The 20,663-nt window shown below is 44.9% G+C and overlaps 1 protein-coding gene across 2 annotated transcripts; it reads right to left on the bottom strand.

The window, feature by feature from the left end:
* Positions 1–1,691: 1,691 nt before the first annotated feature.
* pak1 (p21 protein (Cdc42/Rac)-activated kinase 1) lies at positions 1,692–20,409 on the bottom strand. Of its 2 annotated transcripts, XM_061681813.1 has the most exons (17): positions 20,269–20,409; positions 11,241–11,454; positions 10,546–10,640; positions 10,149–10,223; positions 9,452–9,524; positions 9,334–9,371; positions 8,922–9,035; positions 8,055–8,325; positions 7,904–7,927; positions 7,111–7,174; positions 6,937–6,985; positions 6,319–6,431; positions 6,127–6,244; positions 5,955–6,054; positions 4,374–4,570; positions 3,417–3,554; positions 1,692–1,870 (listed from the first exon to the last, which is right to left on the bottom strand). In XM_061681813.1, the coding sequence occupies exons 2-17, from the start codon at positions 11,431–11,433 to the stop codon at positions 1,784–1,786; spliced, it is 1,749 nt and encodes a 582-aa protein (XP_061537797.1). In that variant the 5' UTR covers positions 11,434–11,454; positions 20,269–20,409; the 3' UTR covers positions 1,692–1,783. The 2 variants fall into 2 exon arrangements, with proteins under 2 accessions (XP_061537797.1, XP_061537798.1); XM_061681814.1 differs by lacking the exon at positions 7,904–7,927.
* Positions 20,410–20,663: the final 254 nt, after the last annotated feature.

Here is a 20,663-nt window from a genome sequence, read left to right as displayed (position 1 = left end):
TACTGCGCGCCCAAAAGTGAGTAGTCATTAAGATTCCATTTTCGCCGGTAGAGGCAGCACTTCATCACCGAGCCGCCAAATTGCATTTCGTGAGTAGCGGATGCGCGCAAATAGCCTAAACTTTGAACTAGCTGGATACATGACTTTGAAAAGTACATTTTACATAATATGTCCCCTTTAAATGCTGACTTGTTGGACTTCATTTGTCTTTTTTTTTTTTTTTTTGCATCAACACTTAAGAGCATTCACGCACAATTTCTTCTCTGCGCTCTCTAGTGCAGCTTTGCAAACGTTTGGGGTCCAGGGACCACTCACAGGGGAGACATTTTTCCAAGGGTGCCCTCATAATCCAACACAACCACCATGTGTGCCACTTAAATCCAATGGGAATTGGGAATTACAAAGGCGTAAATGTCATGAAGGAAACGAGTCTTAATCTTTACAAGAACAAAGATGGACATAAAAAGACGTACTCTTATCAGAATAGTCATATTTCTCCAAGATAAAGTCAGGATATTATGACATTATCAAAGTTTAACAAAGGGAAAGAAATTTTTCATCAAGTGAATTTCAAAAATATTTAAAAACTTTTTTTTTGGGTTTTTTGTTTTAAATGGAGAAGACTCCTTCATTCTCTAAAACAGTCATTCTAAAAGTGTGGTACAGCTCGCTCTAGTGGTACATGAAAGTTGTGTTCAGTTGTCCAAACGGCGAAAATCACTACGAAAGCATTGAAAAAAAATATATATATATTATTGAATTCATGGAGCTATGCCGCCAATAAGTGTTTTTGGGCTCGCTCCCAACCCCTCCCCAAAAAGGGGAAAAAAGAGAAAACAACAACAATACAAATTCAAGAAAAATTAGCGAGAGAAAAAAAGCAAAAAGAAAACTATGAAAAACAAAATCCGGGAATAGGTGAAACCGTGGGTGCCCAACTTCGATGTTGCCCAACATTTGAATTCAATCATTTAAGTTCAGTGTGTGCATAATGTTACAGTGGCTTACAATGACATTTACTTTGGATCTTTTTATAGAAGACCCTTTGCCTTTGTTTTGATTACCACTTAGGCCGACTATCCAACTGTCTTTGAATGATTGCGGTACGTTGAGCGCTAAGTTATGTTTTTAGGTTGCTACATGGTGTGAAAACGTAGGACTCCATTCTCCCCCAAAATACACTTTTTGTTTGACCCCTCCCCCCACAAAAAAAACTTTTTTTTCAAACAAGGACGTCACAATCATATCAGAGCTTTTAATTGGTCCAAAAGTTAAGGGAGGGAGGAGTCATTGGTTGGTTTATTTTTTTCCCATTGGCGCGCCAGTCCGCTTATGTAGGTCGATTATTTTTGCCGTCCCCCAAGCTTTGGCCCGTGGACCCCAGTTTGAGAACCCGTGCTGCAGTCAATATTATCACGAAAAGAATTCTTATTCATCGTCGTCTCTTCCTCACAGTGCCGACTGGACCACGGACGCAGCTGCGCTACGCGAAGCTAAGCCGCGTCGATGCTACAATCACTTGATTTCCCAGCATGATCGTTTCTCTTGCTCTCTCTCGCACACGCACGCCGATTTTAAAAAAGAAAATAAAAACGACAGCTGCACATTCAGATAGCTGACAAAACAGACACGCGCGCGCGCACACGTAGAAAACAGCGAACCGAGTCTCTCTCTGCTGATGACATCATCGATCGGACCAATGACATAATTGGCTGGGTGCCCGCCCCCTCCTCCGAGAGTCCGGCGTAGAGGAGGAAGAGGAGGGGCGGTGGGCGTGCGCCAGCTAGCGGTTGTTCTTGGCGGCCTCCTTGGCGGCCACGATGAGCGGAGTCAGGCTGGAGAGCGGCTTGGCCATCTTCAGGAACTGGTGCTGAGCACGGAGGGGGGAGGGGACAGATGCTTGTCAAGAACATGGCTCAGAATTCGGAATTACACCGAGCCCGCAATATCGCTGGTTTTTAAGCCAGCTTTTTTTTTTTTAAAAACACTCCTTACTGCAGTACCGCGTCGTGCCACAAAATGCCGACGGCACCGAGCTCTATACCGGAAGACATAAAGCGGAACGAAAAACAAGAAGAAGAGACGGAGGAGGTCCCGCGTTTACCGCAGTAATCGTGCACGTCACAGAGAGAATGGTCCATACGCCCCGAGTGTCCTTGTCTGCTGTTCATGTGTGTTGCTGCTCCATGAGTGTAAAGTAGCAGTTGTCGGAGGCTTCACAATTACCGCAACATCTACCGCTATCATCATTTACAAATATTTTCAGAGACCCTCCTCTGTTATTCGCTGAAAAACTAACATATCCGTTTGGTGCTCAGGCCAAAGTCCTGTAAAACAACAAACAAGTATTACTTTTCTTCCATTTTGAGGCATCTTGGTGCCAAGGAACTATGTTGAAGTGAGTTGAGAAGTGTCATTCAGACAAAAGTAGCAGTTTGCTGCCAACTTGTGGCATATTTTGGCACCACTTAACTCTCTTAAAGTGAGTTGAGAGCTGCTTTTAGACAAAAATAGTGCTTTGCTGCCATCTTGCAGCATTTCGGTGGAAATGAACTATGTTTAAATGACTTGGGAACGTTCCTTTAGACAAAAGTAGGGCTTTGCCGCCATCTTGTGGCCTTATATACCTTTTTGGCAGACGCAGCATCAATATTGTCGCAATTCGCCGCCCTCTAGCGATAGTGAGGAAACACTACCTATGCTTTTTTGCTCTTTACAGATTAAAAAAAACAATTCCAATTTGTCAAAACATGCGCATAAACATAATCCTGAATAAAGGAGCAATTTAAGCGGTCAAACCTCATGAATGCATGAGTGACACTGCACTCACTCCACCTCCATTTTCTTATGGAGCGTTTCGGCCGTGTCGGCAAATCTTCGTTTGTTTCATATTTCTCATTTCTTTTTCGTGTAAGCCACGGGTGTCCAACTCATTTTTTTTCACGGACCAAACTTTCCCTTAAAGGACTGTTATGACTGTGAAACCATATAAATGTATAATCGCCCCATCATATTACAGTATTACAGACTATATACACACACACCAAGAAAATTGATGGATACCCAGTTTTAAAATACAAAGTCAAGGAAATGTTCGGCTATTGTTCAATTTTAAGAAAGTGGTTTGGTGACACAAAAAAGCTCGCAATCTCTCAACATGATTAAAAGTGCCGACTACTTGCAGATTCGGAACCGATTTTTAGCGAGAAAGATGAAGTCGACGAACACCATTTTCTTTCGCGGGCCACATGGAGCGATGCGGCGGGCCGCGGGTTTGAGACCTGCGGTGTAAGCGGTGAGCATCAACGGGGCCCCGCCCGCTCTGATCTACAAAAGCCACCAAAAACAAACAAACCAAAACAACTCTCCGTGGCAGGTCCAACGGGAATGTGCGTGCGGTTGTCGTTTTGCGGTACCTGCAGCAGCTCCTTGGCCGAGCCTCTCTTCTCCACGTCCATCTCCAGACATCGGTTCAGGAAGTCCCGGAAGGTGGCCGAAAGTTTCTCGGGGTTCTGCAGCTCCGGCGTCCCGTTGGTGGCGATCAGATACAGGGCCTGGATCGGAACAACGCACCTTTGTAACGACGGCAAAGACCGAGGCCGCGGCCGTCAAACCGGGTTCGGCAGGAATTGTTTGTAGCCGACTGTTGCGCTGTATCAATTTCTAAAGTTCAGAGCTAAATATGAGGACCGGCGCTACAATAACAAACCGATGACTCCGCCCTACTTTAGCTTTGGCCCAATTAAAAGCTCTGAAAATGACTGTGAGGTTTCCTCACAGACATCTCTGCATCAATAAAGTTGTTTTTTTTTACAACATAAGGCAAATTATTACTGGAATAAAGTTCTTTTTTTTTTTTTTATAAGAACAAGAAGCTACTACATAGTCCTATTCCAGAATAAAGTTGTATTTTTCATTGTTCGCTGACTCGTCACCATTTTTGTGCTGAAGCCAAATGACAAAAGTAGGGTTTTGCCGCCATCTTGTGGCATTTTGGTGCCAAGGAACAATGTTGAAGTGAGTTGAAGCGCTTCCTTTTGACAAAAGTAGTGCTTTGGCACCACCTTGTGGCCTCTAGGTGCAATTAACCAGTTGCAGATTTGCGGCAGGGCTACCCAATAGTTTTCCATAAAGGCGTCGTATCGCCGGAGCTTGAAATTGAACTTCAAATATTTTCTTCCCCAAGGAAACATTGACTTGGCAAAATGTATCCTACGTTTTTTTGTTTTTTTTTTACTGAAAATGAGGCAACTTTTTAATTCATAAGGCATCTGTGGCTACACGCGAGGGGGTCCTAGGGGAAAACGTAACCCCCTGTGAGTTTAAGAAGCCGCGTGCTAAGAACATGCAGGATTGTAAAGAAAGGCGCTGACCCTGAGCGGGTTTTCGTTGAGGTAGGGCGGCTCGCCCTCCACCATCTCGATGGCCATGATGCCCAGGGACCAGATGTCCACTTTGGGCCCGTAGGCTTTGCGGGTCACCACCTCGGGAGCCATCCAGTAGGGCGTGCCCACCATGGTGCTGCGCTTGCTCTGCTCCGGGGTGATCTGAGCGCAGAAGCCGAAGTCGGCTGCGAGGCAACAAAACAAAATCAATAAACTTCTTTACCGGAGCTTCAATTGTGCACTGAGGAGGAACACGAGAAAAGCTGCCGACGATATTTCCAACGGCACCGCAGCTCCTCCTACTGGTCCGAATGAGCAACAGCAACAACAACAACAACAACAACAACAACGCGAGTGAGCCGCTGACGTGGACCAAAGCATCGGGTCACGTCGAGATTCTCCACCGGCGACGATCACCGAGCGGGAGGCAAAAGTGGCTCGGGAATTTCAACTGCGTCAAACTTTTCAAATCCAAGCGCTTTCATTCCTCATTTTCCTCGTTCACGAAATATGCCAGTATGTGGCTTTATTTAATGCATTTTTCATATCAAACTTCATCATTAATAATGTCTATCTAACGAGCCAAATAACAATAGACTAACTAATTAACTGACTCACCAAATGAAAAACTAACTATCAACTTTGTAACCAACCCACTAACTGACTAACAGCTTGCATATGCTGTAAATGTCCAAAACGTATAGCACACTTTACACTTGCGTGAATGTGTCCATCGGGCCCGACCGATATGGATTTCTGGAGGCCGATTGCGATATTTGGCCGATTAATTTTAAAGATACATAACGAATAAAATAACTTCTTCTTTGGTCCTCTCATCCTTACAACAACAAAGATACGAACATTTTACCATCCATCCATTTTCTACCACTTATCCGAATTCGGGTCGCGGGTCAGTAGCTTTAGCGGGGACGCCCAGACTTCCCTCTCCCCGGCCACTTCGTCCAGGTCTTCCGGACCCCGAGGCGTTCCCCGGCCGGCCGAGAGACGTAGTCTCTCCGGCGTGTCCCGGGTCGTCCCCGGGGTCTCCTCCCGGCGGGACGTGCCCGGAACGCCTCGCCGGGGAGGCGTCCGAATCAGATGCCCCGGCCGCCTCGTCCGGCTCCTCTCGATGCGGAGGAGCGGCGGCTCTACTCTGAGCTCCTCCCGGATGACCGAGCTTCTCGCCCGTTCTCTCAGGGAGAGCCCGGACGCCCTACGGAGGAAACTCATTTCGGCCGCTTGGCTTGTTCGTTCAGTCACGACCCGCAGCTCGTGACCAACATTTTACCGTTTACAATATTTTGCCCTTCACAACAGAGAGAAAACTGCAAAAATCTTCACATTTTTTGGAGCGATTTTTGCTAATTTTACTTTGAATGTTTGTTTGAACGTCATTACCTTTGTCTTGGGTAGTAACGTGTTAATTTGTTCAAATCTGCCAAAATTTGGCCGCTTTTTGACGGTTCGAAAAGGGCCAATATCGGCCGACTGCTTAATCGGTCGGGCCCTCGTCAATCACGCAAATCGATCTGCGCTGATCATCCTGGTCACAGAAGGCGGGCTACTGACTGAGCTTGACGGATCCGTCCATGCCGAGCAGGATGTTGTCGCTCTTGATGTCTCTGTGGATGACTTGGTTGCAGTGGAGGAACTCCAGCGCCTGCAGACACTAGGGGGCGACACGGCCCGTCACCGGCCGCTTCCATTTTCAAAACCGTTTTTTTTTTTCTTTTTTTCGTACCTCTCTGCACACGGCCGCTATCTGGGCTTCGTCCATGCAGGTCTCCGTGACGACGTCCGTCAAGGAGCCGCCGGCCAGGTACTCCATCACCACCCACAGCTCGTCGCCCACCAGGTAACTACGGCGACCGACGGCAGGACACGGATTTAGGCGCGTTCCCTTCGGCGGCGAAAAGGCGAAAAAGTGTCCGACCTGTCCAGGTAGTTGACGATGTTGGGGTTCTTGTTTTCCCTCATGACCAGGATCTCGTTGATGATGAGTTCTTTCTTGGGCTGCTGCTGCAGGTTCATCTGCTTGATGGCCACCTGCCGCGCAACAAACACGGTCGCTGTCGTCATCATCCTCATTTACACTCCCAAGACGAGTCAAGTGTGACACAAAAAGCGCAAATCAACTCCCTTTGTGCTAACCTAAGCCCGGTCTGCAAGACTAGCTAATTAACTTGAACTAACCAACCGATTAATTAACTAACTAACTAACTAACTGACCCAATAAACAATCGCCCTACTAACCAAATAACGATCAAACTAACGAAACAACCCACTACTTTAACTCACCAGCTTCACCGAGCAACAAACTAGTCAACTGACCCTCCAACAAATTGGGTCACCAATTAATCAAATCACTCATACAAGTAAATGGTAATCCATCTAACCAACAAACATAACTAAAGAAACAGCTATTTGACCAAGTACAGAAAGAGTAAACTTTTTTTTTTTTTTAACTATTTGACTATTTTCAGTGCACCAATCAACACACAGCATGTTACCTAGCACAATTTTTCATTTTTATTTTTCTAAACGAACTGACCTCTTGTCCGGTGGCGACGTCGATGGCCGTATAAACAGTCCCGGACGCGCTGACGCCACGTAAAAAAAAAAAAAAAAAACAGCAACAGCAAGTGAACGATAGCACCTCACATTCACAAATCAATTGGAACTTTCCAAACATGAAGAAAACATCCGGAGCGAGCCACTCCCTCACCCCTGTCCGATCTTCTCGAAGCGGGTGTACTTCTTCTTGGGGTCGCCGACACTCACGATGGTCCCTGCGGCGCGCGCGCACACACACACACACACACACACACAAACACACGCCTCACAGTCAGTATTATTTACCAAATAGTAAAACCTCCACCGGGTAAGAATTAGGATGTGAAAAGAGCGACGGCGCGAGCGTCTCTCATCCTAACTGTTCATACGTCACACTAGGCGGCATGCTGGCCGACACGTGAACACAAACGACAGCAAAACGAAAGAAAAAAAAAAAAAAAAAAGAGAGAAATTGCCGCCAATAACATGAAGATACCGTACTACAGAAAATGAAGTGCAACATAAATACAAATAATAAAAAAGGAAGCAATGTACATAAATCCATCCATAAATGAAATGGCGTAGAAAACAGAAATATTCATGAAATATAATGGCAAAAAAAATATCGCAATAAAATTGAAAAAGTACACAAGCAGATGAAAATGAAAATTGAAATGGAACAGAAATCGGCTACACTAGGACGAGTGATACAATAGGATCGGATCAAAATAAAATTTGAAAAAGAAATGCACACATACAATAAAAATGGGAAAAAGGAAATAGAATGTAGAAAGGCGAGAGAATGTGTTCAGTTGGGCAGTTGAGCACAGCAGGAAAGTTTGGGACGAAACCTGGAAGAACAACCAATCAGATGAGCGGATTGCACAAAGGGGGCGGAGACAGTGTGGGCAGTGGATATCGCGCCTGTCAATTATAGAGGCAGACAGGCAGTATCTTCATCTTACCAGCAGAGGGCGGCCTGAGCACATCTGGACAGGCGCGTGCGGTTCAGGAAAATATGACATATTTATCAACTTTTTTTTCATTTGTTTTTCCTCCATTTTGATGTTTTAAAGGTCCATTTGTTTTTAGGAAATTGCTGGAAGTGAAACTTACTGAGCTTCTCCAGGATCTCCTCGTCCGACATCTTCTTCTTGCGGCCTTTGTCCTGAAGGCGGGGCAGGGAGGGCCCGGGGGCGGGGATCCCGCCCCCGGGGGGGCTCCCGGGCGCGGCGGCTTCCGCGGCGGGGCCGCCGGGCGGCGTGACGACGGCGGCGGACCCCGAGGAGGAGGAAGAGGCGGCGGTGGCCGCGATGGGGGACGTGGCCGCGTCTTTGGTGGGGGGCGGCGGCGGCGGCAGGGGCTCAATCACTGAGCGCGTGTAGATCTGAAAAACAACAACAAATACAAAGATTGAGCTTTTCATATACTTTTATATTTTTCGATACAAATTCCAGCGGGTTTGCTTTTTGTGTTTGTACGTTTGTGATTGTGTGCATTTCTTTTGTTTCTGTGTTAGTGTGTGTTTTTGTTAGTTTGTGTGCGAGTGAATGTATTTATTTATTTATTTTTTTAATATTTGTGCGTGTTGGTTTTTGTTTGTCACTGATGGTCCACTCGCCTGACTTCTTTTGTGCATTTGTGTGCGTTTCTTACTGTGTTTGTTTTTGTTCGTTGGTTATTGTGTGCGTGCGTCTGATTTTTGTGCATGTGTTTGGGTTTTATGCGTTCTATTTTTTGGTCTTTTTGTGCATATTTGTGTGTGTCTTGCAGTGGGGTCTGAACAAGTTGCATGGTGAGGACAAAAGTGCAACAATGTAAATCATCAGTGAAAGTTTGTCTAAAAGCTCGTGTGTGTGTGTGTTCCAATCAGGTCCAATAAAGTCATCACCGTGGAGACGCTGGAAGGCACCGTAGCAGCAGCGCGTCAACCGCCAACATGTCTAAGGACAACCGTGTGCGTGCGTGCGTGCGTCCTCTTACCGACTTGGTGTGTTCCGGCCGCGGAGCGATGACGGGCGGCGCCTCGGCTTCGTCTTCGTCTTCGTCTTCGGACACGGTGGCGATGGCGGGCGTCTCCGAGACGTTCTTGGAGATCTGAGACGAGGACAGAAGACGACCGCCGGTGACATGGTTGAACTGTGACATCACTTCCTGCCAGTCGTCCTACTGAAGGAAGCACCTTTGCCCTCAAAAACAAAAGTGCCAAACTAATAAATTCCATTTCAAACTATACTATTCAGATTCCGTTTTCCTGTGCGATTTTCAAATTAAACGACACAAATTGAAATGATGCAATTCCCGGTGACGCATAATATTGCAGCTCTTACGATACGAACAGCGAACGCGCGCGACGAGGCGTTCAGGGACACTCGAGACGATCGCGTGTTCTTACCGCTGCGGTGGACGATACGAAGACGTCCGCACTTTTGTCTGCGTGAAAAAACACAAAATGTTACATGAGGCCAGGAGACAAGGTGGGTGCGCGTGCGTGTGCGCGTGCGCTTGCATACCAGTGAAGCTCATGTATTTCTGGCTGTTGCTGGTTTCCTTTGAGTCGTAGAACTTGAGAACGTCCAGCACGGCCTGGAAAAACAAGCTAGTTACTTATGGTCGATGGGCAGGTAAGTCGTTATGGAAGCTAATTCGACAGCTGTGAAAGGCAGATAGGTAGGTAGCTAGGTATGGTAGTTAGCAGTTGGTAGGCAGATATGGTAGGTACAGTAGTTTAGTGGGCAGTTATACTAGCGAGGTAGGTAGTTAGGGTTGCTAGGTGGGTAGCTATGGTAGATTGACAAGTAGCTATGGTGGGTAGGTAGGTAGCTATGTTAGCGAGTAGTTTTGGTTGGTAGGCAGTTATGTTGGCTGTAGGTACGTAGGTATGGCGGGTATGTTGGTAAGTACAGGAATTACGGTTGGTAGGTAAATAGGTATGTCGGTGAGGTGGGTCGTTATGGTAGGTACTGTACTGCTTGTAATTAGTCTTAGAAGTAAATGGTGATTTCTTCACAGTATTCAATTTTTTTGAATTCCTGATTTTGTGGGTTTATCAGCCGGACACCCAAATGATGTAAAAATAAACAAATAAATAAATACCTGTGGGCTCTGAATCTATAATCTCTGAAAGTTTAATTTATTGAGTGGAACGATGGAACTAAAGAAACTTTCCCGTGACACTGTCCTATTTTTTGGGAAAGGGTGTGCATATACCTGAGGATTCTTCTTCTGCTCCAGTTTGGTGATGTTGGACGTCTGCAGGAGGCGCGCCCACTGCTCGGGCATTCCCTACGCACACACGGCACAAATGGGGCGCACCAACTTGCTCTCAGACTGGGTCAGCACATCCAAATTTACACTTCACTAATTCTCTGCTCAAACAATTCAACTGGAGTGACTTGACTAAAACGCGCGCACACACGCACACACACGCACACGGTAGCTAAAAGAGCCCAGTGAGGCGGATCAAGATTGAAACTAAACAAGGCCTCTTTGTCTGATGAGATTTTTGAAAGAAAGAAAAAAGTTCATTGGTGTGAGACTAACACACATTTCTATACACACACACACACACACACACATATATATTGACACGCACGCGTGCACTTACCGTAAACTCCCCGGTGACGGCGTCAAACCCGACATGGATGGTGTGTTCGAAATCCGACGGCAGCGAAATCTCAGGCCGCTCTTTCTTCTTGTACGCTGAAACGAGATTCACTTCAGGAGAGGATTGTGGGTAGCTACGGTAGTTATGGAACATGGGTACGTACTTCCACCTAGTTGCTCGGTAGTTATGGTGGTTAGCTAGGTCATTTTGTAGTCATGGTGGGTAGGTCAGTAGTTGGGTAAATACTGTCGAAGGTAGTTATAGTGGACAGGGAGGTAGGTAGATAGTTATGGTACATCCACTTTATAGGTACAGTAGTTTTGGTAGGGGTAGTCACGGTGGCTACATCAGTAGGTCGTTACGGTGGGTAACTATAGTAGGTATACAGGTAATTGTGGTGGGGAGTTAGTAACAACGGTTGGGTAGGTAGGTACGGTAGGTGTTTAAATATGGTGGGTAGGCATTTATGATGAGTGTGCAGTGACAGTACAGTGCGTGGGTAGTTAAAGTAGTTATGGTGTAAGAGTGAACGTGAATTGTAGCTCACTGAACGTTGCCACTTAATGTGAAATCCTAATTTCAACATGGAGTGTTGCAACCTTTGTGATGTCCGCGTGAAAGGCACAGGCCGACAAATGGCCAATTTGGCGGCGTCTCCGCACGAAAGTGGTTGGAAAAACACTTCTTGGACTCACTCTTGTCGCCGCCGCCGGTCAGGATGAAGCGAATGGATCGATCTTTCTTCTTCTTGTCCTCGGGGTTGGGGGGCAGGGGTTTGGAGCCGTGATTGACGGGGGCGGGGTCTTTGCCGCAGGAGCCGATCATGGTGCTGGTGTTCCTCATGGGCGGGGCCGGCGGCTTGTCCTCCACCTCCCCGTTGTCGCACATCTTCTGCTACTGCGCCGACGTCTGAGAAAATAAATAAATAAATTAATAAATAAATCACATTTATAACATTTTTTTTACCGTCATTTTCCACACAACAGTACACAATTTTTTGTACATTTTCACATTACAGTAATTTTTGTAAACTAATCTAAAAGATTTTTTTTTACACTAAATTTAAGATTTTGTTTGCCCCCTCAGTAAAAAGTAAGTTTTCAGCTTTTTTTTTTTTTTTTTTAAAACACCAAAGAATTTAGCATTAAACCCGGGAATTTTTTCACACTCAACTAAAGTCATCTTTATGTCACACTCAACTAAAATCATTTTTTACATCACACTCAACAAGTAATTTTTTACATGAAGTACATTTTCACGACAATAATGTTGTTATTCTTAAAACTAAATGTAAAATTATTTCACACCAAATTTTTTTTCACTTTTTTTTTTTTTTTACACGAAAGTAATTTTTTACAAATATATTTTTACAGAAGTTGATTTCACATCAAACGAGTCATTTTCACACTGTGATGTCACCAGGTGAGTCACATGACCCAAACACACACACACACACACACACACACAGTGTCATGTGTGTTCCCCCCGAAAAGACAACATGACAGTTGTGTGTCCCAGACAACAATCAAGTGACACATTAAATGAAACGCTAATACAGTATTTTGCTTTAACCTTTGAACTTTACACACATGGAATCTTCCTGGAAGAGTCACAGAAAGCCTCTCACACACACACTGCACTTTGTTTGAGGGCTATCAGACGTTTAAACGTTTACCGTTTCCGAGGAAGTGACCAACTCTTTGTTGTTTGTTGGTCTTGAACACACACGAACACACACACACACACACACACACACACACACACACACACACACACACACACACACACTTGGTCTCAACGCTTCGGGGAGGTGACAATCGAATGCAACACGGTACAGTTGAGTCCTGTTTCGACTGTGAGCATTTGACTGCAATTTGCAATGCAGGCTTTTCTTTGCATCCTCTTGACACGTTTACCACTCTGCTTTCTGTCGCCACCAACACGGCGAGCTTAACAATTTCCACATTTGAATTACCCCCATGAGTCATCGTTAGGCATCCTTGGGTCCCTTGAAAAACGCTATTTAAATCAGACCTATTATTATTATTATTATTATTATTATTGTGTGAAAGGCGAAGAGCAAGCACACACACACGTTACTTTGCACCCAAAAAACCCAAAACATTTGAATTATTATAATTATTACTCCCACTTTTTAAGGGCATTCGACTGTTTTTACATTTCTCAATGGATTCAAACTTAAAACGCATCACAAAGGTTAGAGCATATGAGGAATTACTTTCCACCAGAATTCCACATTCTCCGTGCACACAAAAATAAAAACAAAGCGTGACTTAAAGCCGCAACAAAAATGGCAGACATTCAACAGAAAAGTTGTCAATCTTTTCAACTCACTCACAACATCTTGGGAACCGTTCCGAACCCATTCCGATTATTCCCACGTTTTTAAAATGCCACACTTGTCGTGATCAAATTCCCAAATTTGATCATGACAAAATTTCACATATTGAGCTCCTCCCACACCGATGCAGACCATTCTACCGTCAAAATATTCAGCTCATTAAGGTCATCTTGGCAAATGTTGAGTGATAACCTTCCCAATTTCCCAAATCTTTGCACTAAAATGTCCAAATTAGGCACTCATTTCCATATGAAGCTTCTGCTCCCACATTTCTCCGCCATCCCAACTACAAGTCTCACATTTGACATTTCAACAATTCGCAGCATTTCAAGTCAGCTGCTACACAAATGACATCCTCGGATTTTGATCGCAGCTGGTGTGATTTACTCAGCAACAACTATTCTCAAACTCAATTCGGGCAGCAATGGATTTACCCCGATACGCCCGTCTGCGGCGAGCCGTGCGTTTCGGAGCTGGACCGCCACTGGCGACCGACCGGACTTATTCCACCCCAATTGTAGAAAGCGGGGAGGGGGGGGGGGGGGGGGGGGGGGGGGGGGGGGGGGGGGACAAAACTGCAATACGTGCAATTCATGACGTGATGTCGGGGCCGTTCGCCAAGCGGTGACAGGGTGGCCATGATTTTATTGCTACTGTACTTTGAAATTGAGGTAAAAACAATATAGTCCGCATTATTGAATGTGTGACTTGATTGTCGTCTGGGACTCGCAAACCTGTGTGATACTGTGTGTTAATGCGTGCGTGCGTACCTGACAGCAGCGTCTGAAATGCGACACTCTGTCAGCACCTCCCTGCTAGCTTCCGTGTGTGGACTATAATGTTGGTGAGGACCACACCTTGCTGTTCTTCACAAAGCTGCATTTGTCCTTCTGCTCGAAAACCCGAGACACTCAAACGCCATTAGCTAAAAGCGACCTCAGCTCCAGGTTGCAATGGAGCCAGTAGGGGGCGCAGATGAGTTTCTTCAGGGTGGGACATTCGCTCCACGCACACGCGAGCCATTTGGTCAACTTACTTATTAGCGTATCGAACTTTGTCATCACGCTCCGCCTCCTCCTTCAAACCTAAACGTGGCGTCTTGAGACTTTCTTGGGCGCCCACTTTACGATAGACGCGTCGACCAAATTTCACGAGGACAAGTCGAACTGGCTTCGAAAGAGGACACGAGAAGAAAACGAAACGGGAAGTCATCAAGTCAAATGGCCCAAGAAACCAAAGTCTTCATTATTGTGAACCGTAAGATGTGATGTGGTTTTGTGCGCGCGTGTGCGTCAACTTCCTGGAAGGAGGCCTCACCGACTGACAGCCAAGAAGAGCTTATCGCCTGCCAGGATGCATGACGCCCCGCCCGACAACAACAACAACGTCGCCACGGAAACCAACCTCTAACCGTGTGTGTGTGTGTGTGTGTGTGCGCGTAAGGTCATCAAGGCTATGTAACGAGACAATGAGGAAGTGGAAAGAAGGGAGTAAAGTGTGACATGGAAATAAAAATATTGAACAAAATGGACAACGAACACGCACGCACGCACGCACGCACGCACACGCAGATGTCTCAGCTGGTCCCTAATTGCAATACGCAGACGGTGAGGTGTGATAGATGGTTGTGTGTGCGTGTTGCTCGGGTAAAACAAAAAAAAAGTATGACATCATTATCAACATCCCAATAATAATACAATAATGTGACATAATTCCAGTGTGTCTGTTTGGTATCCGCTTCATATTTGACAGCCACGCCCAGACCAGAACAACGCAAGTCGTACACCAACATTGCAAACGACATATGTCAACTTCATATCAGGATTAATGGACTCCCAAGTGTGTTTCTGTAGCAAAACACTGAAAGCGCTGCCCAGAAACAGTCGACGAGCCGAGGGGCTGGGAAGCTAACACGCTAATACGTAGCATCAACATCAGCAGTCACTCAAGAGAAAAGTTTCTAATAGGAGCCAAGAGTACAAACTGCCAATAGCAGAAAATAAGTAGAGCACTCCCTCGCTTTATCGCGCTTCGTTTATTGCGGATTCAGTGCATGGCAGATTTTATTAAAAGGTCAGTGTAGTGCAGTTAGTCCACTGCAAATCCAGGAAAGAGGCCAAATGGCAAATGTGGCAGGAAGACTCACACAAGGTCAATTGGGCTAATCTTCAAGAAAAGTTACGTTTAAAACACAGTTTTATGAAAGAAATTCCCAAATGCCAACCCTAGCCTGATGGCTAACGAATGCACACACTCTTAACATCGACAGGAACAAATGCAAGTGAGGAACAACGTTTAGCTTGAATTTTTTATTTTTTATTTTTATTTTTTTATTTACAACTACAGGACTGCAGTTAAAAACATCACCGCGATGAATTCTGGGTAGCCGTAAAGCTTTTTGCCAGGAACGCGAGTGTGAGGAACGGTGCCAATGGTGAACCCAGGAAACGACCTGTCCGCACCGCGTCATTTGTGGCCACGCGCTTGTGTTGCCTTTGCAGGTGGCGACCTCAAGTGGACACATCAAATACCTGCATTACTGTAGAAATGTTTGTTCATTTCAGGAGTTTCATTCCACAAGTCAAACTCATGAAAGAATAGTGGTGCCTTGAGATACGAGTTGAATTAGTTCTGTGACCATGCTCGTAACGCAAAACACTCATATCATCCATCCCCAGCGAAATGAAGTGAAATGCCTTAAATCCATTCCAGCCTCCCAAAAAAAAAATAATAATAAATACTTGTCATGTTTTTTTGCCCAAGAAAAAAATAGCACTATGATATTTTACTTTGCAAAAACACACTAATGACATATTAAAATAAAATGAAAGAAATTAAACTGTTTTTGCCACATTTTCTGCTTCAATTCAACATACATTGTGCTGCTCCTTCTGGTGTGCGCACCTTGGCCACCAGGTGGCAGTATAATACAGCCATTACAGATGTACAGTACATAGAGACGGTCACAACTCCTCAGCAAGCTGCGGCAATAGTGGGGCTTTTTTGCCCCAACAGAGGATAAAGAATATATTGCTATATATTGTTCTGTCTCTCTACATGTGCAGACTCCACCGTTTGTGTTCAAATATGCATCGCGTAAAGCGTTAAAACAAGTGAGACATCGACGCTAGTTTCGTTAGCCCATCGAGTCAGGTCGTACGCATCTCGAGGCACCACTGTACGGTATGTACAAGTACTTTTCAGAAGGCCAATTCCAAACTTGTTTCTATATTTTTCGTTAGCTGTAAGCTATAATTATCCAAAATATATATTTTTTAAATGTACTGCGTGTAGTGAAACTACAGGTTTCACTTTTGAAATGCAACTTCTGAAATAAATTCAGTTTTCTAACATATTCTGATTAATTGAGATGCACCTGTATGAGTATTATAAAGATTGTATAACATGACTACAATAAACATCAATTTTTATTTTGGGTATTCCAACGCAGTCAATGTGCGTTATTTGCTGTATTATGTAAATGATTAAATGAATGAATGAATTAATGATGGGAACAAGCAAAGTGCTTTAGGACAGAAGCGACAATAGCAGGCATGAAAAACACACAAAAGGGGGAAAAAAAAAAAAAAAGAAAATGATGGGCACAAAAGAAAAGAAGAAAAGTGGTGCCGACTGAAACTTTTCTCTCGCTTTCACACACTTTTTCTCGGTCGCTGAACCTCGCTCGCCCCTCTCTCATTTCTTTGAACACATTGTTACACTTTTTAAAGACTCACATTGTTATTACACGCACACACACACACAGCTGTCGGGGCGGTTATCGTGGCAACCGCATCAATAATAGAGGCCGCCCCAGTGCATGCTGGGAGAGCTTTTTTTTTTTTTTTAATTTAAAAAAAAAAAAAAAAAAAAAAAAACTTTTACTGGGATTTCAACGCATTTGATTTGATGATTTTCACAAAAATGTTGGGAGGACGTGATTTGTGATTCGATGCTAGCAGCTTAGCACAGCTCTGCCCAACTTTTGCCCAGTGGCTTCAAAGACACAATTCATTGATTGCAGCACAAAGGATCAGTTCTTTTCAATTGATTAATCAATTGATTCTTCGGGAAAAAAAACCTTTTTTTTAGGTTGTTGGGGAGCTGGCTGATATGACCTTAAAATAAAACTCCAATAAATAGTTTTTTTTTTTTTTCAGCATTAACTTAAAATGTTCAACAATTTAAGATTTTTTAGTCACTAAAGGAATCGGAAAAGTCACTAAATCTAGCGACCAAATGCCAAAGTTGTCAACTCTAGCGATTTTTGGTTTTGTTTTGTTTAACTAGCTCCTCTCTTTTCACAGCTATGTTGTTAGTGTAAGCAGTGCACATCAACCGGGTTGGGCTTTCAACTGGAAGAAAAAAGAAAACAGAAGGCCGGCAGCTGTGCACACGTTCACACCGCAGCGACACAATAAACACAAACGCGCGCGCGGTGGAGATTTAGCAGCCGCTAAGCTCTCATTACTTCGGGCTAAAGCTACATTTCGCCACCTGTGAATCTGCGTTTAGCGTACGCGTGTGTGCGTCTGTGTGTCTTGATCACTTATGTTAAATACGCGCACGCACACATTTAAAGTGTCGGTGACAGTCGGCTCATCTGAAGCTTTTGCTAATCGTACCGCAAGCTAATCTCACTCACACACACACACACACTTCTCATTCTTCCTTTAACATTTAAAAAAAGTGTGTACACTGTATATACTGTATGTTTATGTGTGTGTGTGCGTTGCGTGCACATAGAGGACGTGTAAAAGGTGCGGCGTGTCGGCGTGATTTTCTAGAGTTGTGAACAAATCAAACGTTCGCTTTTCTGCCGGCGGCGCGTGGCTTACGGGAGGTGTCAAAGGATGAACAAGAAAAGAATAATAATCCAGGAAGAAGGTCAAGACAGCGACGCAAAAGTCACATTTGGGAAAAAACCTGGGAAAAAAGAAAAATCGAATGAAAAAAAAAAATAATAACTAATGGGTTGTCTAACCAACGGACAAACTCACTAACTGCATAGATTAACTAGCTAACCAACTAACTGACTAAACTAACTGGCCAACTGACTAAACAATTGACTGACTGACATTTATGGAATGACTAATTGGCTAACTCACTAACTGACTGACCGACTAACAAACTAACGAGCCAACTGACTAACTAAAATACTAATACGTGCCAACGAACTGACTAACAAACCAAGTGTCCAACCAACTAACTAAACCGACAGTAACTAACTAACAGACCGATTAACTGACCAACTGATTTACTGATTGACCTTCCAACTAAGTAAACCGATAGCCTGGATGGCCAACGAACCCACTAAATGGCTAACTAAAATACTAACCAACTAACTGACAGACTAACTAAATAACTATGTAGCTCACCAACGTACTCATTGATACTGACGGACCAGGACACAAACCAACTAACTGACCAACTAACTGACTACGGGACCATCAGACTAACTGACCAATTAATCCTAACCAACTGACTAACTAATGGCCTGTCTAACTTACTGGCCAACTAACTCACTGTTAGCCTGGATGACTAACTAACCAACTGACCATCCTGTCACATCTTTGCTCTGTTTTGCCAATTTTTCTGGGAGCTAACGCTAACAGGAGTGATAGATTTCCCCAGGTCCTGTAGGTGGCGCTAACGAGCATTTCAAAGTGCTTGACCACAACCATTTGTCTTTTGACCATTCTTTTTTTACTTTGAATCCTGGATTGTCACGGAAAAAACTGCGTGGTTTCTTCCTCTTGCCAGAGGTCCTAAAAGTCACTTTCGATTCTTTTCGGGGACGAGAGCAGGAGCGACGTCCTGCGTGATGAGAGTATTTATAGATGACAACATTAGCGCTGCTCCACTGCCCGCGTCTCACTCACACACACGAGCCTGAAAGCGCCGGAAAAGAGCTGCAAAAACCTGAGGAGCAACACGCCAGGCACCAAACATCTCGGACGACGTCGGACTGGCCTGAATTCTTCCGGGCGACAAAAGCCAAAGCTTCACATGCGGTGCCGTTAGTACACCGAGCCTTCCGTGTCATTTGACCAAGACGTCGGCTAATTATGCAAAATGGCTTGATTGATTGATTATTCGACTAAAATCGAAAATTGCGGGGGAGGGGGAGGGGGGGTGTGTGCAATGGGCTTTAACTAGAAAACTTGGCTCTCTCCAGGAGGTCAGCAGAGATGCATTCACTCGTTCACTAATTCACTCATCCATCGACTGATCGATTATGTAAATGAGCGGACCGGGCGCTTTGTGCTGAGGAGTGTAGAAAAATCGAAGTCACGTGACCATCGGGGACCGTTCGCCGCCATCCGTCAGGCTCGTCCCGCTGACTCGCTCCGGATTCAAACGCCAACTTTTGACTTCCGCCGAGGGAGAGCTTCTTTATTGATCCGCTTGTTCGTGTGCAACTTCCACTCTAGTTTACGATCGACATCATCAACACGGTCTCGTTCTTCCCAGGATGCCCCCCCCCCCCCATTGTTACAGTATATACAAGTATGTATTATTATGTGTGTACATAGTATGATTTATTATTAAAATCATATTTGTGTGAAATCCGGCCCAATATCAGTGAAATTCAACACACAAGCCGTCACATCACGCCAGATCGAATCCGGATCTGATCCAGATTGTGTTTACACTGGTTTAATAGGACAAAGCCACTGAACAACATTCTGTGCACGTTGACCGAGGTCTGCACTCGCTCAGCCTACTGATTGTGGTTTTCTCAATTTACAGGCAGATAGATAAATAGATAGATCTAACGTAATTCCATCATCTATATTATTATTTTATGATCTTTATTTATTACCTATTTACGATCTTTATTTATTACCGATAGTAGCTGTCTTAGTTCTATTAACCTATCCAATCATTTAGCCAATCAATAAAGCTGTCACATTATACCAAGTTGAACCCGGATCTGATCACACTGGCTTAAAACAACAATGCCATTTAGCACTCTTCTTCTGTGCCCACCCTGAGGCCTCTGCGGTGCCTAATAAAACTTCAACGTGTCTTCTACGGTCACTTTGTCATCTTTTGATTTTATTTTAATTTTTTTGAAACACAACATGACCACAACACTTCAATTAACAGCCAACGTGACCGCAGCACTTTCTGTTTCGATTGAGCGATTAGATGACCACAACACGCACAGATTTACGAGTATTAAAATAACGATAGTAGGCGTTTAAAAAAAAATATGTAAATAAAAAACGACAGAATGAAAGCTATGTTCCAGTTTGTGTTCTTGGAAGCCTTCTTGAGCCTTTGCTCCGCCACACCTCGACCGGCTCGAACATTTGACCACAAGTTGAATGAAAAAGTGGAGAAATGAAGCTCACCTTTCGTCTTCGAGCTCGTTAAAATCCACGGGAATGGAAGCGGGGCGAGGTACGTCTCCAACACCGGGCCACGCCGTCTGTACCGGCCGCTAAAGTCAGCTCCTCCACCGGGACTGCTTCGTCCTGCTCCCCCAAGCCGAGCCGAGCCGGCCTATTGTTAGCTAGCCGCCCCGGAGCCTCCCCGGCGACGGAATCCCCGCCCCCTTCTTCTCAAAGCGGCCATGCCATTGGTCGGAGCTTCCTTCCCCTCGCTGCCGATTGGCTGTTGCGGGGGCTCTCCAGAGAGGGGAGCCCTGGTGTTGCGTTCAGGGACAATGGGGAATTAGGGCGGCCGCATGCGCATGAAGCGGCAACGCCTTCCTGGCTCTTGTCCACCTGCTCATTTTTTTAATATT

The sequence above is a fragment of the Phycodurus eques genome, chromosome 7, assembly GCF_024500275.1.
Source record: "Phycodurus eques isolate BA_2022a chromosome 7, UOR_Pequ_1.1, whole genome shotgun sequence".
In the NCBI taxonomy this organism is placed as follows: Eukaryota; Metazoa; Chordata; class Actinopteri; order Syngnathiformes; family Syngnathidae; genus Phycodurus; species Phycodurus eques.
The sequence above is the reverse complement of the archived record's forward strand: the minus strand, read 5'-3'. Positions and strand labels throughout refer to the sequence as shown.